The following is a 2,291-nucleotide window of genomic DNA, read 5'->3' as shown; positions in this document are numbered from 1 at the left end:
ATGCGGGCGCTCCCGCATTACTACGGCGTGGAGCTCCACAACTTCAACCCCAACTCCATCACGCAGGCGGCCATCTTCGTCACCGTCTGCAAGGGGTACCTAGACATCGCCCCCCACTGGGAGCTGTGGCTCCACTTCTTTCGGGCGGGACTCAACACCAAGCCAGCGGGCACGACGGGCACGCGGAAGGCGTTGAGGGCCGGCGGCTGCACTCTCCAAGTGCGCCAAGATAGGTAGCCCTTCTACATCCCGGCCCAGCTCGCATCGTCCAACCGCCGCTGGTACAACAGCTGGTTCTACCTACACAATGATGATGGCGGGCTTCCCCCCTATACTGGGCAGGTTGTGGAGAGCCAGCCGGAGAGGTGGAGGTACGGCTTCCCATTGGTTGATTAGCCCAAGCTATAGCCGCTCCTAAAGGCGCTGGAGAGGCTGCGCAGCCACGGCCTTACGGCGGCCGTGGTCATGGCGGCCTTCCACCGCCAGAGGGTGCTGCCGCTGATGACTCAGCAGCAATGCCTGTTCGAGATGACACTGGGTGAGCCGATCGATGGCATCCGGTTGTCCGCCGTCGCCCTTTCCAATGAGGAGGTTCTACGTCGGGTGAGAGAGATGGTGGAGGGGCGGTAGAGGAGCAGTGATCTGACCCTATTCCCGATGCGCCCGTCGCGGGGGTACTTCTCTCTGGTGAGTCACGCGTCGCTGTGGCCCCGAGGCCTCCTTGCTCCTTACGTTTTCAATTTGTTCCCTTATTTGTGTTTGCCGTTCTTGCAGGGGATGAGGGATGTGCGAGTCTCCCCGCCGCCCGTTCCCGAGGATGTAGAGCGGCGGGCGGCGAACAGGGCGCACGCCGAGGCGTACAAGGAGCGGAAGGACGCCAAGGAGGCAAAGCGTAAGAGGAAGAGCCTCGAGCGCAATGAGCTAGAGAAATGTCGCCGGCAACAGAGGCACGACGGTCTCCCAGAGGAGCCATCTCTATCACCGTTGTCGATGGACTCTTCGAGCGATGACGATGAGAGCGAGGTGGGGCGGGGTCCTCTGGACCATCTCCCTGACGTCAGGGAGATGGCGCCCGGGGTGTCAGTGAGCGGCCCGGTGTCTCTAGGAAGAGGAGGAGAGGGCGCCTCAGGGCTGGCGATCGCTTGCCCTAGGGCCGAGGCTGACATGCCCAAGACACGGGCATCGGGGAAGCGCGCCGTCAGCCCAATGGGCTCGACGATGGAGGTGGGGCGGGCAATAGTGAGGGCGACTCAACTACCTCCACAGAGGGTCGAGGAGGTATTGGAGCCTGTCAAGGGCCGGCCGGTATCGGCGGACACGGGGGCCGTGCCACCGCCGCCGCCGCCGCCATTGCTGAGGACGAGGGACGCGGTGTGGAAGCTATTGTGTCCCCGTTCGAGGTAAGTGTTTTGTCAGTGGAGTTCGTAGCATCTCCCACTCATTCTTTGGTCGTATACTAACCTTGTGAGTGTTTCATCTTCAGCCGGAAGCATTAGCCGGAAGTGCCTGCCCTAGCACCACGTAAGGTGCTCAAGGTGAGCACTAGCTCCACCGCCCGATGGGTGGTGGAGGCATAGGCCGCCATACAACGTGGCGCGGTGTCGGCCAGGGCCGACCCGAAGGAGCCGGTCGCCCAAGGAGAGGCTATCAAGGCGGCCACAAAGCAAGCAGGGGAGGAGGCGCCTACGTCCCACGAGGCCGAGGCCCATGAGTCAGATGAAGCTGAGGCGCCTTCAGTCGCTGAGGCCACCGAGGGCGAGGCCGAGGTGGCGGAGGCCGGGGCTTCTAGGGCTTCCGAAGCCGAGGTGACGGACACCGGGGCTCCCAGGACCACTGAGGCCGAGGTGGTGGAGGCTGGAGCCCCTGAGACCACCGAGGTCGAGGCGGCGGAGGCTGGCTTGGGTGCGGCGAAGCCGGCGGCCTAGGGTACGGAGACGGAGGTGGGGCAAGCTTCGGTACTACCCCTAGTCCAAGACCCACCGCCATCGCAGGAGAGCACCCAAGAGGTGGAGGGTCATTCAATCTCCTCCGACGATACTTCCTAGGGGAAGGAGGTGGCGGATGCCGAGGCGGCTAGTACCGCGGAGCAGCCAGCTCTGACTTCTGGCGAGGGGAGCTTGGCCCTTGTCTGGGTATGACCCGAGCCCTGCGGGTGGGATAGCCCGCGTGTCTTGTGGTGGAGCCAGGACGACCCTGAGGGGGAACCTCTGTTCGCCCTCGAGGACGTGGACGAGGGGAGGCGCTGGGGCTCCTTCGAGCAATTCCACCGGCTAGCGGAGCGGTCGCTGCAG

The 2,291-nt window shown here is 64.0% G+C and overlaps 1 protein-coding gene across 1 annotated transcript; it reads left to right on the top strand.

Moving 5' to 3' along the window:
- The first annotated feature begins 465 nt into the window (after positions 1-465).
- LOC136548920 (uncharacterized) lies at positions 466-1,925 on the top strand. Its single transcript, XM_066540277.1, has 3 exons — positions 466-603; positions 775-1,400; positions 1,610-1,925. The coding sequence occupies exons 1-3, from the start codon at positions 466-468 to the stop codon at positions 1,923-1,925; spliced, it is 1,080 nt and encodes a 359-aa protein (XP_066396374.1).
- Positions 1,926-2,291: the final 366 nt, after the last annotated feature.

The sequence above is a fragment of the Miscanthus floridulus genome, chromosome 4, assembly GCF_019320115.1.
Source record: "Miscanthus floridulus cultivar M001 chromosome 4, ASM1932011v1, whole genome shotgun sequence".
Classification (NCBI taxonomy): Eukaryota; Viridiplantae; Streptophyta; class Magnoliopsida; order Poales; family Poaceae; genus Miscanthus; species Miscanthus floridulus.
Note: the sequence above shows the minus strand (reverse complement) of the source record. Positions and strands in the feature narration are given on the sequence as shown.

Excerpts from the sequence above, each read along its gene's own strand:
- LOC136548920 (XM_066540277.1), top strand. The coding sequence starts at position 466 with ATGGCGGCCTTCCACCGCCAGAGGGTGCTGCCGCTGATGACTCAGCAG. Across the intron at positions 604-774 it reads ATGAGGAGGTTCTACGTCGG|GGGATGAGGGATGTGCGAGT; the intron begins GTGAGAGAGATG and ends CCGTTCTTGCAG. Across the intron at positions 1,401-1,609 it reads CTATTGTGTCCCCGTTCGAG|GGCCGACCCGAAGGAGCCGG; the intron begins GTAAGTGTTTTG and ends GGTGTCGGCCAG.